Consider the following 23363-nt stretch of genomic DNA (forward strand, 5'->3'; position numbering starts at 1 on the left):
ACGCGTCTTTAAAACTGATCGACTGTATTTCCTCCTCTTTGTGTTCACGCTGCACTTTGGTGACAGAGGCTGTTTCTGAACACTTTGGATTTCAGAGAAACACACAAATTACAGACTGGGAAAGAGTCAAACTTTTAAAAGAAAGGATAAAAAAACATTGTGTTTATATCTGAGGGAAATGTTAAAGTGATGATGTAATAAAATCCCCTCAGTGTGTACCTTGGCGGTGACGTTAGTTCAGTAAGAGCATAGGTGAAGTGGAAAGATCTTCTTCTTCCTCTTCGTGCCGTCTGTAAACTCCACATCATGGAACCCGGCACAGGAACAGTGTCTCCAGTTTTCATCATTATTACACTCGCTGCTCTATGAAGGTCGGAGCTCGTTAACGGCAGGAGAAGCTGAGAAACATCTGTTCTCAACAGCTTCCTGCTACAAAGGGATTCATGAATGCATTTCAGGTTGGACTAGTTAATATCTATTATGTCCAGGTGTAGACCGAGGGGTGAATTGCTGTGGTTTGAGGGAAGTCTTATCTCAAACCAGTAAAGAGTGCAGGAGAGAATTAGGCTCAAGAGAGAAGAGGAGAAGAGGAAGGTTTTTGCACTTTGAGAATAAAGTCATAATATCATTAATTCACCTGAAATTTAAAGATTTAAGTACATAAACACAGTGTGGTAATCAGTATTAAGGATATCGATGGCTTAACCAAACACCGTCAAGTTGTGAAGTCAGTTATTTCTGGACTTGATGAAACAGAGGAGTGGACTTTATTGTGGAAATGGCAAAGAATTTATCTTCCTCTGATTTAGTTTGACTTCATTCTCAACATTTGGATCTTATTCTCTAAAATGTTGAAAATGCAAAACAAAAATCTCCCTCTCTTTTATTTGATTTCTTATTTCTTATTTCCTTAAATTCTCCTGTGAAGGAGCGTGGCCGGTCAGAGGCAGTTGGGATGGGCAGGTCTGTTATTGGCACGTCAACCTCACAGCTCAACCCGACGACATGGGGGGATGGGGGGATGGGGGGGGGGGGGGCACGTCTGGACTCCAAGCTGTGCACCAGTTACACACTCACAGATAGCTACTTGTACACTGACGATGCAAACACGTTACCTTTCACATACACGGCACGTACGCAGGTGGGTGGGTCCTTGGCTTTGGCGCTCGATTGCTGCCAGTTTTTCCCCACATTGTTAAAGTTACACAACTATAATCAGACAATCATTCCCTACAGTACATAGTACGACATAAGACCTATGCCTTCAAATGGATTCTCTACTCGTAACAGAATGTGAACGGAACATGCGTCGCTCCGCAAGGTTCAAGTAATCGTTAAAAAAAGAGAACACAGAGGAACATCACTCCATCTCACACCTCATGCACATCGATTCATCTTTGACAATCATCGAGACCCTGACCTCTTTTTTTTTGGTCAGTGTTACATTCAGAGCTGTTCACCGTCAGTTAGTGACTTCCTGCCTTCATCTGAGTGACAATAGTGATGTTGTCAGTGGGGCCCCTCTCGGCCCTCTCCTCGGCCTGGTCTTTCCTGGTCTACGGTCGGGGTGGGGGGGGGGGTGTGTGTCTCCGTCTCCCTCTGGTGGTCAAGGGTTGGAACTCGACTGGGCACCGGGGTCAAAGTTAACGCATCTTGTAGTCGTGACAAATGGCCGCTTCACACAGCTGCCCCTTAAAGTTCAGCTCGAAGGTGAAGTCCAAGTCGCGCTGCAGGTAGAGAGAGAGAGAGAGAGAGAGAGAGAGAGAGAGAGAGAGAGAGAGAGAGGAGAAAGTGTCACGTGATGAGCAGGGTGGGCGAAGAAGGAGAATGTCAATTAGGGCCCTGAACTGAGGGGGGGGGGGGGCCAGATGGAAGCCTTTAATTGTGTTAATCCACATCCAAGGACAATTTAGTGAGAACCACCTGAAAGTCTGTGATTGGCTACGTACCGGAGACTGGAGCAACAGCAGGCCAATAGATTACTGCCAAAAGCTTCATGGACCGTTCTAGAGGACTGGGGGGGGGGGGGGGGGGCTGCAGTTAAACTGTATTATCTGACCCTTAATTATGTTAATTAATAATCATGTGCTTTGGGTTCATGTTCTTCTTGGGGCTTGGGGGGGGGTCTGATTTCATGGGGGGTCCTCCAGGTCCCTTTTGGCCTGGCGCCTTTAAATTACCTTAAAACCCCTCCTGGCAATGAGTGAGGAAACATATGTTAAGATGTTAAGAAACCCTGTTTTGGATTTTCACCTGCTGGCAGAATGAGGTTTTACATAAACACAAGCTGCTTGAGTCGGACAACAGCAGAAAGCAACATGTCCTCTCCCTCCGGGGCAGGAGAGGAGCCATGATGATCTGCTGTTGCTCGTCTCGAGGTGGCTGCGGTGCTTCTTCCTGTTTGACCACAATCCAGCATTGAGGGGAAAACCACCTGTGTGGGTGGGTGGGTGGGTGGGGAGGGGGGGGGGACAACTCAGGAAATGAGTCATTCCTTAGCCGCTGCCATTATCAGTGTTAGAGTGCAACACACAGCCATCACAGTGTGAGTGGTATCATACTCACAATGTTCTTCTCATTGGGCTTCATGGCGATGCTGCCAACGATCTCCTCTCCTCTCCGCACCGTCAGATACTCCTCCAGGTAAAACACTGTCTGCTTCCAGTGGGTGTAGGATGCATCTGGTGCTGCAACACACACACACACACACACACACACACACACACACAGACAACACACACGCACACAAGGTTTAGAAATTTTATTCGATAACTCCTTGGTCTTAAAAAAACATGCACAAATGATATCTGCAAATTCTGATATGACGGATTATTAAAAAAGAAATCCTTAATAATGATTGATGATCGTAAACGTAGCTTTTGTCACTGGTTTAAAAATAATAATTAATAAATGCCTCATTAACTATGAGGAAAGCTGTTTTGTAGAATTTAGGCCTTTTATAAGGAAGTTGTTATGAAAGCTTGGCAGCAAACTGTGTCGGGGGGGGAGAAACAGTAAATTATCCACGATGCCTAATTGTTACACCCAGTTAATAATTTTCACTGCTGCCGAGGATCTGATGATATTTAAATTCTCTGTGTGACACAAAGAATAGACACAGACAGAGGAAGAGGAGGAGCAGATGAAGGGAGTTGAGTCTGTGTCTTCGCCCCCCCCAGACGAAGACACTGACGTAAAAGCCAGAAAAGGCACAGCTGCATTCCTGACCTCTGCACAGCTGCTCTGCCTTCATCACCATTTTCTCTCTGTGTGTTTGTGCTACTTTGTGTGCGTTGTTTTGTGAGTGATGGAAACACACACACAAGTAAAACCTGGAAACCCAAGAACCCCCCAAAACTAAGGTAAGTGTATTCCCCAGTGGTCGGACCATCACTGATCGCTTGGCTGAGATCCTAAAGGTCAACGGCTCTTAAATCGAATATCTGCCCCAGGACAACGGGTAACGTTGTCTTCAGAGACGAGCTCTTTGTGGGTCCACACATTAAAGCGAGCTGCCAATCAGGTTGACTGGTGCACAGACCCGGCTCAGTGAGGAATTCACACAGAGAAAGGTAGAGCTGCGTCTCCTATGCTAATTCAGCAAATGAGATTCCAACTCTACCGACCAGCGAGAAACTCTGACTGCTGCCTGAGTCCGCGTGCGTCCGGTTGAACCATCTTTTTAAGACTGAGCGGGGAATAGAACGTACACTTTAACGTGTGCGTTAGATCTGTATCTTAAAGTTTTAGATGAGAAGCTGATTTCAAGACTGACACGAGAAAACTTGTCGCAGGTACAAAAATCAAGTGAGGGCAAAAAATACTTCTTCTTCTTATTGTTGTTGTTATTATTATTAATAATCATACTTTACAGAACAAACTGATAAAAGCCTGCAAGCTAAAATGTATCATAAGAAGCTAAATGAAGGAAGGAAAGAAATCAAATAGAATAATATAACATAATGAAAATAATCTAATAAAATAAGGGACACAAGGATTTAATTGTATACAAATTTGTGTCATCAGATTACTTACAAAAATAAGAGCACGTTCAGACCACAATCTCAGAAAAAGCGTATTTAAAGGAAGATGTTTTAAAAGAGGATAAGGAGCCAGTCAGATTTTCTCTCTTCTAATTAGTGCTAACACACAATCATCAATGTCATTCTTAAGTATTTGTTAAGAGATGTAATTCACTCGAGCACCACTAGAGGTCACTCCCACACTGATTTTGAACCAGGCCCCACACACTCACCTCTGCAGCAGCATTTGACTCACATCCTACTGATCTGAACTGTTTCTAACACAAAGTGGTCCACGTCTTTAAAGCCTCTATAAGCTCCACGTTATAAAGTATATAAGTACGATCAGAGGAATTTCAAACCATCACGAGGAAAGATGACAAAGTCGATTCACTCAAACCACAAAACAGACGTGTTCCATTTCCTGTTTGGGAGAAATAACCAGGTTATTTATTCGTTTAGAAGCCGCTCAGCTCCCGGAGGAAACAAGATAAATGTCAGATTTATTGTACGTTAAGCCGCTGTAATGCCTCGAGCCTGGTTTGACTTCAGCTGTGTTAATACAACAAGTGGCTGGTGATGCTGTTCTGAGTCTGAGCGACTGAGTTCCCGACCCCTGGAGGTTTCATTTCAAACATTAAATGTCAACGGTAATTCAAACCAGTGTTTTTACAAACAAAACACTTAAAACGAATCAGTCATGTGTTCGTTGGCCTTTGGAGCCGTTTACCAACAGAGACGTTTATATTTATCTCTGACAAGGAGGTTATGTTTTCACCACTATCCACTTGTTTATTTGTTCGTTTATAGGTGAGATTTCACAAAACAGGAAGGAACTTGGTGGAAGGAAGCGGGGATGAGTCAGGAAAGAACCCATTCAACTGTGGTGCAGATCTGGATCATGGACCGGATCAAGGATTTTATCACTTTCCTCTTTACCTTTGTGTTTGTCAGCATTTTCCATTGTAATAATTTACCCCCCCCCCCCCCCCCCAAAAAAAAAGAGGTGGTTGAGTTATGCACTCTACTTATAGTTTGAATAATACTTTATATGTGAAGTTCAGAATTTTGTCATTTATTTGTTGTTAATTATGTGTTGCACTATTTGGCTTTTATATTTTGCGACAGCAGATGCAAATTTGGTTTATTGCTAACTCTGGCTCACTCGGTTGTGTTGAGCTTGGCCCCTGATAAATAAACTAATAAACTAATAAACTTAATGAATAAACTAATAATTCCTGCCTTGCCATCATATGAAGATCTTGCAACAAACAGGAAATACTAATGTGGAACCAAAACAAACAAACCTCAGCTTCAGTGAAGAAACCACTCTGTCATGGCCTTTGTGGCGATACAGAGCTTGACCACTGGGGGGAGCTGTTTCCTTGCTGATGTTTTACTCATACAGCTCAGTGAAAGCAGATGAATAAAGTTTTAAATTTGAACCGCGCAGCTTGAATGCTTTGGAGACGCAGGCGTAATGGAGGGGAAAGCGTGCGGCCTCTCACCGGTGCTGAAGCCAGTCTTCTTGTGACACTTGGTGAACTCGATGTTGAAGAAGGTGACCAGAGCGTGGATGTAGTCGTTCCTCTGGATCTGCAGGCAGAAGGCCGAGGTGAACGAGAGGTCCTCCGGCTTCACCGTGTAGATGTCCACCTCCTGAAAGAGTAAAGAGCTCGTCTCACGTTTATCTGGACCACACAGACACAAGGGCGGCGGTTCGAGAGAGCTCAACTGCGAACTAAGAAAACACTTTGAGAAGTTATTGAAAGTCTGCTTCTCATCAGTGGTGAGGGAACTTTGAGAAGCATTGAACTGCAGCCTGGTTCATCGCTGTCTTGGGTCCCCTGGAAACTCTTATTTGCTTTCTTACGGGTATATAGTTCATTTAATGTTATGAAGCTACCACAGAGCTGCTAATGGAATATACCCAGATTTAATGTAACGTTTAATGCACAAAGAAAAGAAAACAGCATTAGGAAGTACAGTTCGCCCTCTTCCTGCAGGAGATACTGTGTCACCACCAAATCCTACAAGCCCAGATCCTATTAAATGAAGCCAGTATAACGAGGACAGGGGCCTGAGTCATGCACGTTGCTGGATTCCGCGTGTAATTCATGCATGACAGTGCTATCGATTCAAATCTGTGAATGTCCCCAGGTTCCCATCAGTCTAACAGGGTATCTGATATCTCATCATGCCGCTAGGACTTGGCCGTCTTCAGCGAGGAACATGATGTCCCACATCTTGGTTTGCTGTGTAACAGAGGCGGAGTGCGGCTCACCTGAAACCTCCACGCAGGGTAAACATGTCGGCAGAGGTGTGATAATCTAGTTTCATGTACCATCTGCACGAATAGAGGCTCATCGGCTTCGCTGCCAGATGCCACGTTCACTGCAGAGGAATGAGCTTTATGTTTATAGGCAATAAAAAAAACAAAAAACGCTGAGATATTAATGTCAGATTCTCTCCACTGGCACATTTACTGGATGTTTACTGTGGTTGTGCACTTCTCAAAGACATGTTTCCAAGTTGAAGACGGCAGCATGAGTGTTGCAGTGAGACGTTTACCCTTGGAAAGCAAGACACATCTTTGAAGAGAACTATTATGCAGGTTGTTAATGTTAATGTGTTTATCTTCTGCAGGCTGATACCTGGTAATGACGCTCTCTGAGTGTTGCTACCCAGGTTTCACGCAGCAGTTTAATAACCTGAGGTCCCGTGTGTGCCGCTCCTCCAGCCCACAACCTTAATGAGGTCAGTCAGTAATCCATTTAAAGACAATAAAGCTCGTCAGCGGGAGAAAACGTTGTTGTACGGCTTCTTTCTCCAAAGAGGAGCAGCATCCCCCAGCAGCTTCACAGAGATTTTCATTAAACTCTCGTGTCCGATAACATCTCTGCTGTCTCACTGTATTGTTATAATGAAGGAAAACAATCTGTTTGACCGTCCGAGGTGGAAAAGAGGCTGAAGTGGAGGTATGATCGCAGAGCAGGGTTCCTCCAGGAGAGAGGTGAGACGGGTCCGAGCCGTCGAATCGATGCCGGCGATAACAAGGTCACCGTGACCAGGAGCACAAACAGCAGGAGGAGACAGGTGGCTATTGACATGCATGGCACCGCTCAGTCTGATCAGTGTTATCCACAGAGAGAGGAGCAGACGGGGCAGGTGTGGGGGGGGGGGTGGCACACATCAAGGTTGAACTCTACCGGCTGCAGCACATCACACAAATCATGAAATCATCACAGGTTCTAATGCACCAAGACGATTCACTACACAATAAAATCTTCCTTATTTGTTATCAGTCATATCGTTTTCTCCACAGCTTACCATGGTGCTTATGACGTTCATGAGATTTGAGATTTAAGTCGTATTAAATTGAGCTTCAGCGTAACAGCCCATCTGCCAAGGATGATCGTGATATGATCGACAGTTCATAAATGATGGAGGAGAACTGGGTCCATGTGTAAAAGTGAGAAGAGGAAGATTCATATTCCAGGAAATAAAGTCAAACTAAGACAGGAGATTGACTTTATTTTGCATTTCGAGAATTAAGTTGAAATGTTGAGAGTAAACTTGATGTTGAAAGTTGGACATTTTTACTTCAGATTTCAGTTTTAGTGACAGGGAAATTTGATTTACAATAAAAAACGTTAGGACAACTAATCTTAGTAACCCTCCTTTCTAGTGGCAGAGAAACTTGGACTATGGGCAGAAAATTGGGAAGACATCAGACTGGAAGGTCTCTGGTTCGACTCCAAGGAGTAACAACAAAAACGAACCTGGATGGACAACACTTGGGTCTGTCCAAAAATTCAAGAGGATTCTCCCTACCCCACTGTCTAGTGCCCCTGAGCAAGGCACCTTACTCCCCCAACATCTGCTCCCCGGGCGCCTTACATGGCTGCCCACTGCTCTGTGTGTCCTGCACCAGATGGGTTAAAAGCAGAGGACACATTTCCCTCAATTGCATGAGTGTGTCTGTGCATCTTGTATCTTGTATTGGGTTATGATAAAATACTGAACACATTGGAAACCCTCATCTGCACTGCGTCCGGTCTACAGCTGACATGTAGCCCGGCTTTGTGATGAAACAGTTTCTCAGCCAGAATCTGAATATGTACTTGACTGACCTTGACCAAGCAGGAGTTGGTCACCACCTGCTTTTGGTCGACCACGTCCACCAGCGGCTCCCTCATCGCCACGTTACGGAGACAGGTCATGTCAAAGCCATATACGTTCTCCCACCCTGTAAAGGACATCAGCATTTCATTACATCTTTGATTCTTATATCACAAATATACGAGGAATCTATAGTCTTATAACGTTTCTAGGTCACATGAGGTGCAAACTGCAGATGCATTGTGGTTTTCTTAAAAAATGCTTGAGTCGGACACTGGAGTTTGACCTCGTTGAACGCTCTTACCTCCGGTTTCCTTGCTGCTGAGGCTAAATCCACTGATACATTGTTCATTCAGCTCCTTGAAATAACTGTCGTGACCCAAAAGGAGAGAAGTACTTGAGCGCTCGGAAGAGTCGGTGATAATGAACAGGTCACAAACCTCCGGGGGCTTTTTGTAATACTGTATTTGCATTGCATGCTGCCGACTTATCTAAGGCAGAGGAGCACTAACGACCACAGAATGCTTTCAGAATACCAGAGTGTTTCACCGGGCCGATTCCCACTCGGTCTGAAAGGTCATTTTTGGCCGTCTGCCTGGAGAGAGAGAAGCTTGTGGTCAATATCCGCACTCCACTCCCTCCAGGCCGGCCGGGTGTATATGCTCCTGAAACACAGAATAATGGCAGACTAAATTGAAGTGTGATGGGAAGGCTGGCGCTGCAGTGAGATAGAGCAATATTACTTTGCTCGGATATTATCTGGAGCACTGTGGTTGTGTAATTTCCCGGCTGCATGGGGAGAGAGTGGGTAGGAGGCCTATGGGCCATTGTGCACTTTGCCTGGTGTGATCGAGGTTGTGCGGCGGCTTAAGTGCGGTGCTTATGCTCCGGGTCCGGCAGTAAAACCATCACCCACAGTCCTCCTGTACAGTTTGGAGTGTGATGAAACACGGATGGAAAGATTGTTGACTTATAACGATTTCAATTATCGCCCCCAGGTTTTTTTTTACGCCCCAGGAAAATTTCAGAGACATTTGCAGAGCCGGAGAGGTTGTGTGCTGTGTGAGCGCACCCCCGTCTGTGTGACTACAATGTGGATGTGTGGATTGTGTTGTACAGGGATGACTCATTTATAATGTAGGGATATAATCCTGGTTATAGACACCTGAGAGCTACACAGTGTAGAGCAGGGACAGAGTAAGGAACAGCTCAGCACAGATCCAGGTAATAGGAGCGCTCAGCACCGTGGTGGAAGAAACACTAATATGATAGAGGATGAAGGATGTCTTTGAAAAATACTAATTTACAAGTAAAAGTCCTGCCTGAATCGGCCAATATAAGTAAAGGTGCAGTAAGAGCTGAAAAATGTTAAAGTAAAAGTACCGGTTTGTTCGATCTATTATTCCAAATAGGTACTTTTCCCCCACATTCAAATGAATGCTGGAATTTAGAATAAAAAGTGACGTATAAAAAAGTATATTATTATACACAGGGACATCAGGTTAATCTGAGGAAGTGTGAGATTATTAATGGGAAACACAAAAATAAATAGTTTCTGAGTTTCGGCTCATATTTGATTTTGGTGAAATATTGGATCATTTACAAAATCACTATTCGGTGATTAACAACATGGATGTCTAAACTCCATGTCGGGAGCCAGAACTATTAACTGAAGCTGCTGAATGAATGAAGTGGAGTAAAGAGTAAAACAGTAAAACACACTACTTGAATGAATGTACTTAGTTACTTCCCACCACCAGCATTCACACACACACTGGACTCACAGTGTATTTTGAAGTCCTTGTACTGCCTGTCTTCGATGGCCACCACGTACAGTGAGGCTCGGTCAGGAAACATTAATCCACCGGGTTTCTGTTTGACAAATGAGGAGAAGAAATGACTCAGCGATTTATCCTGAACACATCCCAAAAAAAAGGTGTCGATTACAGCGTCGGTGACATTTCATTTCTCAGCCAAGAACATGTTTCCATTATTGAGCTGTTCCTGCTGCGCTCAGACTGGAACGAGTAGACCCACTGATTTATAGCACAAACATTATTTTACAACAATAATTGACAAACATAAAAATTATGTCGTTATTCATAAAGAAATATTTCTTATTTTACAGACTTATAAATCAAATGGTATGTAATACAACCTGCATGTCGTGTTCAAGGTTTATAATTAGATTTAGCAATTAGCAATGAAGTGAACAATTGATTTAAAACTGTGGTGTGTGAGATTATGTTGAGTTGCATGAGATGGGTTAATGGTTATTAAAGATTTTTCAGGCTAGACTTGGAGACCTATTGTCCATCTGCATGTACAAACTATGATCTCCATGAGTAACCTTAACTTATGCCATTATACATGTAAGACAGTATCACATCTGTCTATACATGTATAAATAAATATAACCAAAAGTGTCCATTATGTAATAATCAACTCCAAAGCAATTAATCAAAAAACGTATTTCTGCCCCAAATTCAATTATTGTTACTTTTTTGTGCTGGATAATTACCAAAATTCTACCTTCTGAAATTATTCATATTCAACTAGAGAAAAAACTTTTTGAGCTCAAAAGCTGAAAAGGTTGGAAACTTTCAATGATTACTTTTTAGATAGAAATGTCTACTTAAATACATTTAGGGTAGATGTTGACATTAGATATTTTGTTGCAGGTTTGTATTCACTGAAATTACATTTCTGTTCTGTTTAGTTCCACCGATCCTAGTCTTTCATATTATTATGTGACACATATTTAAATACTGTGTCAGTCTTTCCCACAGACTCCACACGTCCTACCAGCCACTTGTCCCTGGCGAAGATGACGGTGTTGAGCATGGATTCGTAGAAGAGGCAGTAGCCCATCCACTCGGATATGATGATGTCGACCTTCTCGACGGGAAGCTCCACCTCCTCCACCTTGCCCTTGAAGATGGTGATCACTGGAACACACACACATGTCTTTTAAAACCAATATCGATGCGCATAACTTGACATGAAAAGAAAAACCTTGGACCAATCATGCTAAACATACTTTCATTTACATTTTAGGAACACACGAACGAGACACGTCTACACAACCACATCTTTGCTGATTGGATGGGAATCAGTGGGGGTGCCTGTGATGAGCCGAGTTCATGTGTGTTTATTCGGCCTTGACAAAGAGCTGCAGGAGAGTTAACGTGAACCCTGTCACTCCAGCTATTGTCAGCTCGTGTTTCGATTACTTGTGCACACTTGATATTCAAAGGTTTACAGCCGGGCCATTTGCTGACAGGGAGGGGGGGGGGGGGGGTTATGGTAGATGCAGAGGTGTCATGTTTTAACACAAGCTGTTTATACATGTGAATATAAATGAGCAGTCTGATCATCCTCTCGGTTTTACAGTCGTCTTCCCCTCTTCTTCTTCTTCTTCTCATGCATCTCCTCTGCCGGCGCTCCCTCCTTCCTCTACATGTCGGTCACGGCTCTAACCTATTTGCTGCCTTTCGCAGACTGAAGTGCAAGCGTTGTCAAAACAGAGAGATAAGGAACAGCAGCAGCTCTTACCGCTGTGCAGGTGGTTGGACTTGATGATTCTCTCGGAGTACTCTGATATACTGGAACATTCAATCTGGCAGAATGAAAAGGGAAAAAAGGAATTAACCGAGCGCACATGAAGGACTGTGATGCTTCCTGGAAGAATATACTTAACAGAACCTCCAATGCTCATGTCCTCAGTTTCCCTGTAACGCAGAACTCACTGGTGAACTGAAATGGATTCAGCTCACGGCATCACCACACAATCGAATTGTGTTGTGTTGCATAAGATGATGATATAATCATTATATTTTTTTTCATGTTCAATCTTAATGTTATGGTTCAGGAGGTAGAGTGGACGATCCACTGTAGAAGATCAGTGGGTCCATCAGCTGTCCCCCAGCTGAAGTGTCCTTGGGCAAAAAACTCAACCCTGAATCGCTCTTTAAACAGTCAGAACATGTTTAAAGGTCCAGGTTGGGTCAGGTTCTTTATCAAGATCTGTATTGTCTCACCAAGGGGACATTTGTTGTGCATCAAGAGTTCGCAAAGAGACAAAAAACACAGGGAAGATGATGTGTCGTCATACACTACACAAGGATTTATGTTTTGTTATGGCCTCAGTTCCCTCTGAATCTGTCCAAAGGTCCAACCTCAAGAGTTACGTGTTTATTTTTGGATCATTGCTCCGAGCAAGAATCTGTCTGTCCAGCACCGCAGCCACACATCAGGTGATCTGTGGTGTAGAAAACAAGGTCACATGCTCGGAATGAAACACTCGAGGCCTTCACGTGGTTAAAAAGGATGACGAAGCTTTGCCAGTTTAAAGGAAACTTTAGTTTGTGGAAACTCATCGTCGAGGGCTTTTCCTGTGTGATTGCAAGAAGTAGTTTTTATCACTTATTGTTCATTCGTGACGTCCGAGCCCGAAGGCGGCGAGTAGGAGCAAGTGAGTTTATCCTTTGACTTCCTGCATCGAGGTTAATGAAGCATTGTGACAGGAGTCCTGGAGTCAAGCTGAAAGTAGAGGAAGGTTAAGCGAATATGAAAGGATGGATTTTTATGTTATCAGAGAGGCTGAAGTGCTGTCAGAGCATCTCGCTTTAAGTAATTAAGGCGCCGATTAGTCGCTGCTCAACGGCAAGCAGCCATTTATCCCTAATGTAACCTCCAGCCGTCGTTCCATTATTCTTTTGACATTTTTATATTGCTCTCACATCCCTGCTCTTGTCCCATTTGTCTCCTCCCCGAAGTATCTCCACCTTTTCCCCCTTTACTCGTTTCCTGTCTTCTCCTCTTTCTAAATCCTGAGCTCTTTCCCTTTTATTTTGTAATTCCCGTCCCGCCCATCGATCCACATCTCCGGCCTGATTTATGGGGCCATCAGCTATAAGAGAGTTATAATTTAATGAAGCGCCATCATTCATCGGAATAAAAGCTGTGGACATTTCTAGTGAACAGTTTTCAAATAAAGCAGGGACACAGGAGGCATTCGTCAATACGGTTTTATTTCAGCACCAGGTAGTCCGGGGGTATGGATTTCCACTCGAGTGTGTACGCGGCGTCTTACCCACTAGGGGACTCTGTTTGTCAGAGGTGTGCAGACGTATTCAAGATGCTGGAGAAATCCATCTGGCCCCAATCAAACTCTTGAATGAACTGGAGGTGCTCCGGATCATAAAAAGACAAAGCGAGACCGGGACCATTGTGGAGAACTGGTGAATGGAAGCTGTGCCTCGGCTCTCGTGGAGGACTGATGAGGTCTAGGCAGTCTTTTATTTTGGAGGCAGGAAGTGATTAAGCCTAAATGGGCACCACACCAACTGTCAGGTGCACAAATAAGGTCATCTAGTTTCAGATATTTCAGATATTTCTATTTTTCGTCTCAACTATTTACTTGGCAAACTTGCTTTCTCAAGGTGACTCTCGACTTTCACCTCATTAGAAAACCTGTGTTTTAATGATGGCGCTCTTGTGACTACTTTTATTTCTTTAAACCGAATAAGATGGCGTAGTAGAAAAAAAATAATCAGCTGGATCTTTGCCAGTTTTGAGGAAAAAATGAGGTGAGCCCAAATATTGTAAGCATTAGGAAGAATGAGGTGTTTTATTTTGGAGGAAGGAAGTGAGTAGGGCTTAAAGGGCAGCACACCAACTGTGAGGTCCACAAATGAAATCATGCAACCGTGTTACATTATAAGTGCAGCTTGAAAATAGTTTGAGGGTTCAGTGACTTTCGATTGGTTTAAACGACAAAGGAGTCGATAAAAATAACAGTATTTTTTGTCCAATATTCAGCCAGAAAACATTTAAAATATCAAAACTCCTGATCAGAACGTGGTGTATTTAGAGGAGTGGCAGCTCTTCTGGGTTTAGGAAACCGGGGATCATGGGAAACTAGCTGAGGTCTCACTGAGCCTGGACTCAGGACGTCGGGACTCTGCCTCCCTGCAGCAGCCCCTGATCGCTGCTCCCTATTAGAGGAGGAGCCGTCAGGAGGCTGCTGGTGGCGCCCACAGCCCTTCTGGCACCGCGCTGATCCATCTGCCCATTAAAAGAACTGTCAGTATCAACTGTGCAACCATACAGCGATGCCCAGTGCTGCAGCAGGTGTGAGGAAGGCACGTGCACCTGCAGAAACACTTGTGTTCATGTATTTGTGGGTTTTCTGTTTGTGTGCTGCCAACGCCGGGCCCCTCTAATTGGCAATAACACTTCATCTCTTGCTTGAAGCGCTGTGAGAAGAGACAGCCATTAGCCATGTGTCCATCAAAGTCACGCCTCATTGGGAGAACTGAGGCCTCAAGACGTGTTTACATAGTCAACACTCACACACAAACACACACACACACAAGCTGCCCACTAGTGTCAGGAAGAGTCGCTGTGACTGTGCTCCTCCTTGTGGACTAGATCTTCTGACTCCTCCCAGGCATCTCCTTGGACTTCTTACTCTGGAATATCAGGAGTTGGGTTTGAATCAACACATCCTGGCCCATTTATATTGCCTCATATTCTTAGAAAAATATTTGAATGCAAAATATAACCAGCGGAGGTAACGTTCCTGATGGTTGTTCTGTCCTCTTTCGTTGGTTTAACAGAATCTCAACTACAAGACCCCCCGCAACTTATGAATCAGTTCATTCATTCGCCATACTTATTCTCATTTACGGGTCACGCTGGAGCAGGAGCCAATCCAAGATGATTTATGGCGGCAAGAGAGTTAAACACTGGACATGTACCTGACTGGAGCATCTGGAGCAAAAAACTAAAACCTAATTCAAAAGTGAACTGAATCCCTGTAATCTTTAGCCCCTTTTATGAGGCTAAAACCCGACCAGCTGGAGAGTTGTACCACAAATCTGGAGCCAAGCAGAAAAAGATGTATGATAGAGAATGAGTCAGACAGCAGAAGGCAAGCAGGCAAACAAACACACAAGGCAACACATGCACAAAAACATACACAAACACATAAGTTCAAACAGTAAAGCTCAGAATGAGTCTCTGGGAAATTAAAAATTGAATTACTCCTTCCCTGAAGCAAATACAAACAGTCTGGAGCCTCCTCACTAAAATAACAGGGGGACCATGCAGAACACGCGGAGAAGCCCCGGCCAGCTGTTTGCGATTAACCCGGAACCTCCCTGGTGTGCGGCCACGGCGCTAACCACTGTACCACCGTGCCACTCAATAAAAACATGAAATGATTTTGTGTGGTCCCAGGTGGAATCAAAGCCTGTCAACGAGCACTGCAAACAAACATGTGAGCCTGAGTCAACACATTTAATCACCATGTTGGCTTCCCAGCATTAACTGTACTGTATATCAGAATGGACGACATGGCAGTTTGGTCTCAATTACCTGCTGGGAGCTGTCTGCATTATAGGCCATGAACCCTGCCTTCTCCATGTTAGCAGATGGGACACGGACTAAACAAAATTTGTGTACCCGGGTTCATATTCGAGACATGTTTAGGCTATATACAGTCTATGTTTATAAGTGGTTTTACATTAACATCTAGAAATCATTAGTTCTAAAGTGTGATGTTATATTTGGGTTTTATGTATCAGGGTAACGGGCCCTGACAGAGTCATTTATGGGGACTCAGTCGATCCAGGGTTTAAGTTATCACTTTAATGAGGTCCGTGTGATAGAATGATGTTGATCTTGGCCCAGAAGCCAGTTCTTCCATCTTCCACCAGACCTGGCTTGGAGGCCGAGCTTTAAAGCCTCAGGTATGAGAAAGGTGTGAGGTTCTGGGGCGTAGCTATAGATGAGGGGATCTAAGTCAAGCGTGAGGTAAATCCCGGAAATCTTGGCCCCATTTATGAGACTAAAACTTTCCAGATGGACAGCAGTAACTCAAAGGTGAAGAGATATTAACTTTAAAGTAGAAAAGCAGGGAGATAGAAAGAAGGGGGAGAGAAGAAGAAGTACAATCATACATCAGGCAAAGTCACAGAAGGTCAACTAGTTTAACTCGGAACAAGATGGATATTCCAAGTTTTATCATTCCCTCCCTGAAGCAAATATCCACCGCCTGGAGCCTCCAATGCAAAAATAAGTTCCACGTAGTCAAGCTAGTGATGTGCATCCAGCATGTATATACTCAGACATGCCCTGACTAGCAAGTACCTCTGCTCCAGTACACGATAACAGCACTCAAATCGCCACGGCTCGTTCTGTCAAGCTGCCTGAGAGGCCACATGCTTTTATCACCTGCCTGTCAGACAGGATACTCCTGGACGATTACCGGGAAGCTGACAAAAACGATCCCACTGCATTTACCAGTCGTGCACATGTCTTACATGTGCAGCTTGTCAGACCTGGCACTGCGGCGATCAGCCCTCCTGGCGGTCGGGCATTATGACGCTCCACTGAAGGGACACATGTCTTACCCCGTACACGTGCTTCGCCCCGGCCTTGGCCGCGAACATGGACAGGATCCCCGTCCCGCTTCCGACATCCAGCACTATCTTGTCCTTGAAGACGTGCTTGTTGTGGTACATGGAGTTCCTGTAGGTGAGCGTCCTCACCTCGTCCTTCAGCATCTCCTGGTTTAAGCATATGATGCATGATGTCAGGAAAAAATAGTCACACAGCTAGAACCACCCCCCCCCCCCCCCACCACCCAGGGAGAGAGATGATTGTTGAATTAAATTAACTGGCTAGACGTTGAGATGTGTGGACAAATAACCCACAGGCTTCATCTAATCTATCCATCACAGTTCCATCTCCGACGAATGGTCCTACAGTTAAATCCACCGCCTGTGTTTCTGATTAAGCCCTGTCTGGTCTCTGGTCTCTGTCTACGAGTGTGAAGACTGTTAAGAAATTACAAAAATAAGCCTGGCCTACATTCCCAAAATATAAAAAGGAAACTAATCTCACAGGTCAAACAGGGAACTTTTTATAAAGACTCTAATGCTTTGTCTGCTCTCTTGAGAAAGCAGCTGAACTCTGAGGGAGGAGATAACCAGGAGAGACACATTATCTTGAATGGTGGCGGCTATAAAAGAGAGACAGATTATTTTATGTCTTAAATCATGTCTCATTCTTGATAAGGACTAAGTTTGAGAAGTTTAAAAGTTTCAACATTCCAGAGGATTGATGGATTGCCTCATGGAACCAGGCGGTCACATGTCCAGGGTCCTGCAGCCAATGGGGGACCTTGGCCTCATGATGTATTAATAGACGTAATGTCCATTTTGTCTGATAGGTGTTGTTGTTTTTTGTGACTGTAAATTAGGACATTAAATCATGTTTTAATGTGTCATAATATCCAGGATTTACTCATCCAACAGTTTGACTTTGACGACCTGATGAATGAATTTTTTCTAAAGAATATTTTCCACTGCAGTCCTGTGGCCCTGTACCACATTTTATGTATATTTATATACATTGCAAAAGACATATTGACATGGCGTGTAAAGATAACAATAGAAACATTTGACATTTGTGGTTGTAGGTTTCTCTTGGACACACAAGTACCTTTTGCTTGTGAGGGTCGTTTTGTGGTGAAGATAATCTGTTCATGGTCCTGACTGTGTGTAGTTCCTAAACATGGCAGCCTGCCTAAGTGCAGCCTCCCATGCAGGCGGATGTTTCTCTAGAATAACGATCAGATCTCATGTTCTTTTTTGAAATTGGCCGAGTAAAACCTCAACCACAGCCCCAGCAGTCTGTGATATGATGCCTTTGAATTTAAGAAGTCGATGAGGGAGGTAGAGATCAGGAGGATAAGATATACGATTATCTTGTATAATCCTCATGAGGTACTTTAGGAAGATATAGTAAGGGAGCTTTTAAACTAGTGTCTAAAAAGAGTAAAAGGAGTTTCGCAAACCATCATCTGCCAATAAAGTCAAGTTTTATGGACCTTTTTGACTCAACAAGATGGGAAGCTCTGGAGATTTCAGTTACATTCAGCAGATTTTCTTCTGTTCGATATGGTGACATTGAATCAGCTCGACTCAACGGACTCGTAAGCCGCACTATTTATGAAACAGGAAGTCGCAAGTTTAACTGTTTTATCGAAGCCATTTATGGAAACGCCAAAAGCAAACATTACTGCCATTGTAAATGTCAACTGGGTCTTTAGGGAATGTTTACGGGTTCGGCTTGAATCTTGGATTCCAGAGCACAGTTTTACAATCTCATTACCAGATGCATTCACTTCTGGTGACTGAGCTCTAAACCCAGGAATATACGATGTGGAAAAAAACTGTTGTATTTATACCTCTGCTGTAAACATCTGTGTGTTTCTATTTGAATTTGTAAATTCATACAAAGAGTGGAAGATGCCTTATCCATAGAATGGAGTATTAAACATGAGATGCAAGAGCTTAAGTTTGTCCTGGAGCTTTTATTATTGAAATTTCTTATCGATTGATGTTAAAAACTGTTGCTTGATTCACATTTGTCTAATCATCAAATCAGGAGAAGAAGAAGGAGCTTGTATGTAAGTCACACTGTAATGGATCAATACCTCGTGGATACCGAAATGGGCGTAGGAGTCGAAGTAGTAGTCTCGTGAGGTCATATCCTCGGGACTGAGGAACTTCTTGCCCCGCCCCGTGCAGCTCGGGAGGCTGGCAGCGTGTGGTGTGTGCGGCGGGAACGGAGGCCTCGTCCCGTGCTGGATGGAAGGCACAGGTTTGGGCAACGGGGTGGGCTGCGCCGACTGGGATGGAATTATGCGGATCGGCTGTGGCTGCGTCTGTGGCTGCTGGAGAAGGGAGAGAGAAAGATGAAGAAACACTTGACCCAAATTTCGGGAGGTTAAAACCTTTTAGAGCAAGAAAGAAAACAAGGATGTGAAAGCAAATCAGATGTTGTGGTTTGCGTGGGAGGACAGTAATTGGCTCAGATTCATCATCCATTCCCCTTAATATCTCCATCTGCTGCCAGGAGCAGAGCCCATGAATCTGGATCGTCCTCTGATCACCGACATGAAGTCTGTCAGCAGGCAGGAATACTCTGCTCTGCACAGAGGGGACATCCATAATGTCCTGATTCTCACCTCTACAGCCTGCTGAGAAGATCTGGCTATTGGAGTGTGTGTTGGTTTGGGAGTCTGACAGAGAGAGAGGTGGGGGGGGGAACAGACGCCCAGCTTCTCAGCACCGAGCGAGGGGAGCTGCTCTGCTGTTAATTCTCATTACAATGTTCAGGCTTCTAAAAATAAATGATTAATACTTGGCACGGTGGACAGAAATATGTGCTTTCCACAGCTGACAGGGTTTTTGATATTTCACGTGGAAGAAGAAACGTTTTAGGTTATAATGGTAGGAGCAGGATTTTCCATTTTAAATGTATCTCCTCTCAAGTACTTTTTTTAAAAACTGTGAAACTCAAATTGTCCCTGCTGGTTTTCCCATAGATGTTTTTCAATTAAATTAGAAAAGTGTTATACAAGTGGAGTCGATTTAAAGCAACATGCTCTGATATAACAACTATAGTCTCCAGCAGTGAGTCGAATTTATCTCTTATTTCTGTGACTAAGAGTCTCTTTTAAAATAAACTATGACTGTATTGAGTCACTTCAATACAATGCAACAGGACTGACATGTAACAAAGTCAATAAGATGGACAACCTCATTAACAGATGGAGTCGTACTGCTGTGAATGACAGCGACAGCACAGTGTGACACATGGATCTAATGCACTTAAAGTCCGATTTCTGTCAGAGACATTGATTTTCATTGTGTGTGCTAATTCCCTCTTATTTCACCTCCTTTTCCTTCTCTCTGTTATGTATTCCTTTGAATGGAGATACAGGTTTTGTATTTGTCACAAAGACACGGAAACTCAACTGTGGAGATATAAAGATTAAATATTCGTGTTCTTAGTATTTGTCATCCTGTTGATGACCCCCTGACTTTTCATTGAGCATCATCATCAATTTAAAGTTTTCCATTTCCTTGGATGATGACCAGATGTCTGCAAAAGGAAAGACGTTAACCTCGGATGCACTTTAATGGTGAACACGGTTGAACTTTAAATCAGCACTCTGAGTGCAAACCAGAGAGTTGTACATGCTGTACACGTGTAACATCAAAAGATAGACAACTGAATAATTAATTCATCATTGAATAAATCAATAATTAATGCAAAAAACTGCTCTGCTTTTAAACTCTAGACAACCATAATAAAATAAACTGCAAGCGCTGCCTTTCTCTTGTTTTCACAGATTTGAAGGTGATGCTCGGTACAAACAACCTCAGTGATGGATGAATAAAAGATCACACGTCTAATAAATGTTTGACTTTTGATTTAAAAGCAAAGACCTGCTATTGAACGTCTCTTAATCCTTTAATCTGTGCTGCTGATCTGCAGAGGCTCAGTGCACCACAGCCACGACACTTAACCCACTAACTGTGATGGAGATATCATCACTGCATGTTAATCATTAGGGTCATCAAATGCACTTTGTCTGAGTCTGTGCTGTAATTGATTCCTTTTCATTGAATCGTGCAGCGACTCCCCTCAAATAACAGTGAGGTCAGAAATAGGATGTGCACGCTCCCGGGTTCAAAGACTGCAGATTACATTTGGGGCGTCTTTCTAAAGACATCCTCGTTGGATAGATAAATGGCTAAGGGCCAATGCTAAGACTCGATGATTGCAGGGTAGGGCCGCAGAGGAGGTGATTAAGGATGCCAGGTTTAATTCAAGAATCAAAAGGTGCAGTGCAGAGGACACACAATCACTGCAGCGCCACATTCAGGGACAGATTAGAGCTGACTTCACAGATGAGAGCAGCTGCAGTGAGTGTAACCGAGACGCCCTGACACAGGAAGGAGAGGGTGGCACACGTCCCTGCTGTTAAGCACATCTGAGGTTCAGACCCTCATCACTGCACCTCCAGGGGGAGACCTGTTATCTGAGAAGGACATTCACTTGATGCATAGGTTACAGAGTCACTTTGTAGACCCCTGTTTTCCTCCTGAAGTCAGTGGTCGGGTCAGAAGCTGGGTTGGTTGTTAAACTTCAATTCAAAACAGGACAAAGTTTGATGTTGAACTTCAGATCTTTAAAAATAAGTGTAAGAGCTTTTGACTTTCAAACGGTAATAGGAAATCAGCATCTTGATTTTTTCATTCGATGGAAAATAACGTCTAACTTTTAGGAAGTAGGATCACTTTGGTTTTCTGCCATCACAGCACTCAGACGCATTTGATAACCCAATTTTTCCAAGACATCAGAGAAGAGGAGGGCAAAGCTCATCCATCCTGCCTCAGGCCATTTATTGCAATTGACCAGTTGCCTTCTTGCCCTCAGACAGAAGCATACTGATAGAATCCTGAGAGCTTGAAAAGAGCTTCTCCCATGAATGAACTCATTTTGAGGGAACGTTTTGTGATGAATAATGTATAATGAAGCTACATGCAGCTGTCGGCAACTTCACAGGGAGCTGGAATCTTTTAAAGGATTCCAAAAAAGAAGAGACGTGCATCGCTCCTGTAGCATTCAACCCCTTTTATGAATACAAATGTGGCACATGGAGTCAATACCACACGGGGGGTTGTTGAGTAGAAAGTGAGTCACAGCCCTAAAGACGACCCATGCAGGCAGGGTGGATGGATTCTCCACTGCAATGTGTCAGGTGGATCTCGCATGAGGGGGTGCATGAGGAGAGAGAGGTGGGGATCTGGAGACCACTCCCCTGTGCCGGTGATACATCATTCCTCAGCTCACCCACTTCCTCTAACTCGCTCTCCTATTGCGCACCAACTCACAGCTTTCCCCGGCTCGCCTGCAACGTGCTGCAGCACCTTGGACAGCGCAGATCTGATCTCAGAGCAGCAGCAGCAAATAAAACATCTAGTCCTCCTCATCCTTTTAAAACCGGTTCTTCACATGTAACTTCACGAGAATACAGTTAGATCCGATGGATGCCTGTAGAGCTGGCTGGAGGGAGAACACGTACTTTTGGTTGCTTCCTCTCACTATCCTGTCTGCTATAGTACAAAATAAAAGTGAGAATAATCCTCCTCCTCTCACTGAAAACACCTGCACGGCTTCTTAACCTTGGGGGCTACACCGGTAACACCATGCATGGGAATTCTCAAGTACACTCGATTCTTGCTGGAAACGCTCACTTATGCGTTATGCGTAAAATGCCTGTTGTGTCAGGGTTGGTGGTGGAGAGGCGGTGTACACGTCCTTGCAGACAAGAAGAGAAAGAGAGAGAGAGAGAGAGAGAGAGAGAGAGAGAGAGAGAGAGAGAGAGAGAGAGAGAGAGAGAGAGAGAGAGAGAGAGAGAGAGAGAGAGAGAGAGACACTTTTACTGATATTGCTGTCTCACTGACACCCAGCCTCCTGTCTGCATCGTGTCCGGGATGCAACTTGTAGGTTGCTTGCTGCAGGACGCGCTGGTGCAGGACGCATCGGACGGAGTCCATGCCAAGTGACCTCTCGCATTTCAGCCTAAATCATGAGAGGTGTCTCTCACACTTACCTCACTGCTCTCAGACTCCGCCATTTTTCTCCTGAGGAGCATGCAGCGGGACGAGTGTCTAATTCCCATAAGAGCCAGAAGAAGGAGGACAAATGTGCACACACTTGATAGAAGTGAAGGAGAAAACTAAAAATGCTCCTCCTCGATCTTTTTTCCAGGCTCTTTCTCAACAGTTCTCATTCACATCCCAGCCTGCAGTTCTGTTTAGAAATCCCAAGCATGTAAAAAGACGCCAAACTACACCAGCAGGTTCCAGAGGCATCGCAGCAAGCGTTCCTGGAGAGCGGAGCGTGTTCCATGGTGCAAAAGTTTGCAGTCCACCGGTTCCTGGAGAGCAGGAGGGGAAAAGGCATCAGCTGAGTTGAGATACAAACGAAGAGAGAGAGAGAGAGGGAGAGAGAGGGAGAGGGATCTGAACACTGCAGCCTCCTCTCCCATGACCCGGTGAGCAGCAGATATGAATCTCAACAGACTCCAGCAGGAGAAGCAGCGGCGTGTCATGAAAACACGGTTGCGGCTCCAGGTTGATTGATTCCTCCACCGACACAACGTTGTTTCTAAAAATAGAAACACAGCCGCCGCCGCTGCCGCGCGCAGAGGAAACGACTCCCGAGTGCACGTGCAGGAAGCTGATGAATTTGGTAAACGTGTCCAGGAATCTCTTATTAACCCACGGAGGTGTTTTGGTCCCTCACACGTGCTGCGTGTATCCACTGTCCATCTCCAACAAGTGC

General features: G+C 44.3%; 1 protein-coding gene across 1 annotated transcript; it reads right to left on the bottom strand.

Annotated features, from left to right (window-relative positions):
• Positions 1-1019: 1019 nt before the first annotated feature.
• Positions 1020-23055, bottom strand: LOC133955626 (protein arginine N-methyltransferase 8-B). Its single transcript, XM_062390554.1, has 10 exons — positions 22630-23055; positions 18655-18894; positions 16565-16720; positions 11700-11763; positions 10950-11092; positions 9929-10016; positions 8156-8271; positions 5531-5681; positions 2566-2687; positions 1020-1727 (listed from the first exon to the last, which is right to left on the bottom strand). Exons 1-10 carry the CDS (start codon positions 22696-22698, stop codon positions 1644-1646), a joined length of 1233 nt encoding a protein of 410 aa, XP_062246538.1. The 5' UTR covers positions 22699-23055; the 3' UTR covers positions 1020-1643.
• Positions 23056-23363: the final 308 nt, after the last annotated feature.

This window comes from Platichthys flesus, chromosome 6 (genome assembly GCF_949316205.1).
Source record: "Platichthys flesus chromosome 6, fPlaFle2.1, whole genome shotgun sequence".
Lineage (NCBI taxonomy): Eukaryota > Metazoa > Chordata > Actinopteri > Pleuronectiformes > Pleuronectidae > Platichthys > Platichthys flesus.